Below are 2,575 nucleotides of genomic sequence, written 5' to 3' on the forward strand. Positions count from 1 at the left end.
ACATGCCTGTAATCCCAGTGACTCAGGACTCTGAGGCAGGAGATCCCAACTGAGGGCCAGTTTGTACAACTTAGTTAGTGAGATCCTATCCCTCTGCCCCTGCGCCCCCCAAAAAAGCTAATGCAGGTGTATGACGAGGTGAAAACTAGCAATTCAGCAGATTCTGTGCGAATTTATGAGCCAGAAAAAAGTCTTCATTTAGCAGGACAAAGTTCTAAAGCCAGGCAAATAACATGTCCCACACCCTGCTACCAACATGAGGACAGAGTGGTTTCCTACAGGAAGAGTATTAGGCATCACTTTGGCTCTGATAAGCACTTTTTATCTAGCATTGGTATATGGGATTCTCCAGCTGTAACAATGTAATGACATAGTTGTAACAATGGTTCAAAACTGGGGTGTTTTTAGAACACATGAATATATTTTTTAAATATTTAACCCCAAGTTAAATGTGCCGTTTATCACCCTAGATGTTCCTCTCACCTTGATATGTGATGCATTGATGTAACCAGTGTTGTTCTCCTTGGTTGGGACAAGCTCCACTCTTGCATCATCATAGGGAAGGACATCTTGGAATCGATTTCTTTCTGCATTTTCTGGGAGTCGGGCTATTGAGCACTCTCCATCAACTAGTCGTTTTTTAAGAATTCTTTCATATTCTGTGAATACCATTCCCTGTTCTAACCGCTGTTCCAGAATTTTACACTGCAAAATAGAGTATGTGGAATAAAATTAATATATTCACATGTCACAGCTGCATTTTAACTGTACATTTAAAATCTGTTTTCTGCTTCAGATCTAGTATTATCTAATTTTGAAAATTCTACATGAAACCAAACTTGAAATTTTAGCAAGCCATAACAATATGGATTAAAAGAACGAAAGACATACTCTTCTTGGTAACATACACAATGCAAAATGCTGCTTAAATTTGAAAAATGGCCTAAAGAAATTTGTTGAGCTTGTTTTGAAATCCATGGTCAATTTTGTGCCATGTTAAGAAAAAGAATTCTCCTGGAGAAAATGAATTCCAGAGTAGGACAATCAGTTCCAACATCTGTGAACTATTCTAAGATTTATAAATGGCACATAAAAATACTCCAAGCAGGACGGGTGCCATGGCGCATGCCTGTAATCCCAGCAGCTCAGGAGGCTGAGTTCAAAGCCAGCCTCAGCAAAAAGCAAGGTGCTAAACAACTCAGTGAGACCCTGCCTCTAAATAAAGTATAAAATATAGGGCTGGGGATGTGGCTCAGTAGTCAAGTGCCCCCAAGTTCAATCCATAGTACCCCCACCAAAAAAAAAAAAATGCTCAAAACAGTAGTAAATGTTGTCAATGATCTCCAGGATCAGGTTGTAAGGAATTTTCATGCCTGTCTGATTTTTATACCATAAAAATCTCATAAAAAATACCCTAGTCTCACAAAGGAAGTTTTGAAAAATTTAGTAACTATTTACTCTTGAGATAGATTTTCAATATGATGAAAGCAGTCAATGTTTGTTTTCTTTCCTAGGTATAATCATACACATTTGTAAAGATCCTCTCACTATATATATCAAAAATCAATAACCTGCCCCAAATGGCTTGCAGAAGGTACAGAACAGAAACAAACAACAGGAAACCAACATTCAAGGCTGAGACTAGATATTAAGACATAAGCTGTACATATGCCCAATTTTGTGGCCTAGATGAGAAAGTTCTTTAACACTCATTTAATGATTATTAAATTATGCTACAAATTTCATTGACATCTCACAAAGGCATTTTTGCAGTATTTACCAATTGCCCCAGAGAAGGTACAAAGCCAGGGCATCCTGCATGTACATACCCTTTCATCATTTGTCGCTCTGGTGGATACTTCCTTTCCTTCATCAGGTAGAGGCAATCGAGACAAGGAGAGTCCATTGAGGGCAGCCAATTTAAGGGGACCAATTTTTTTTGTATCTACTCGAGTCTTTTTCATTCCCTATAAAAAATATTTACATGTATATATGAAATATACACCAATACAGTCCTTTGAAAAGAAATCTCAATGGGCTGAAGGCTGGTGACAAAGGGAGTGTCCTCCTCTGCCAAAGGAGGAGAGGTTTCAGTCCTTCACAAATCATTTGTTTAATAAACATTAGGAGGAAGACATTCCTTTCAAGGCCAAGGCCCTGATAAGTCTTTCAGATACAAGATTTTGAAACTCAGTTGGTTACAAGGCTCTGTTGCAATGAAAGGTGAGGCTCAAGGCAAGCAGCATTCTTTCATAGAACTCCCAAATTTCAAAAGAAGATACAAAATATCAGCAGCAGTCCACCAAAAAAAAAAAAAAAAAAACAAAACTTTAAAAAGGCAATCACCTAATTATAGTAAACCTTCACAATATTTTTTAAATGTAAATTTTAAAAATCCTGAAGAGGCCAGGTATGGTGGTGCACACCTGTAATCCCAGTGGCTCAGGGGACTGAGGCAGGAGGATTAAAAATTCAAAGCCAGCCTCAGCAACTTAGCTAGACCAGAAGCAACTAAGTGAGACCCCTATCTCAAAAGAAAACATAAAAAGGACTGGGGATGTTGCGCAGTGGTTAA

General features: G+C 38.2%; 1 protein-coding gene across 1 annotated transcript; it reads right to left on the bottom strand.

Moving 5' to 3' along the window:
* Nucleotides 1-188: 188 nt before the first annotated feature.
* Nucleotides 189-2,094, bottom strand: LOC107135058 (tyrosine-protein phosphatase non-receptor type 21-like). Its single transcript, XM_015477016.2, has 2 exons — nucleotides 1,830-2,094; nucleotides 189-705 (listed from the first exon to the last, which is right to left on the bottom strand). Exons 1-2 carry the CDS (start codon nucleotides 1,962-1,964, stop codon nucleotides 427-429), a joined length of 414 nt encoding a protein of 137 aa, XP_015332502.2. The 5' UTR covers nucleotides 1,965-2,094; the 3' UTR covers nucleotides 189-426.
* Nucleotides 2,095-2,575: the final 481 nt, after the last annotated feature.

Source organism: Marmota marmota, unplaced genomic scaffold, assembly GCF_001458135.2.
Source record: "Marmota marmota marmota unplaced genomic scaffold, marMar, whole genome shotgun sequence".
In the NCBI taxonomy this organism is placed as follows: Eukaryota; Metazoa; Chordata; class Mammalia; order Rodentia; family Sciuridae; genus Marmota; species Marmota marmota.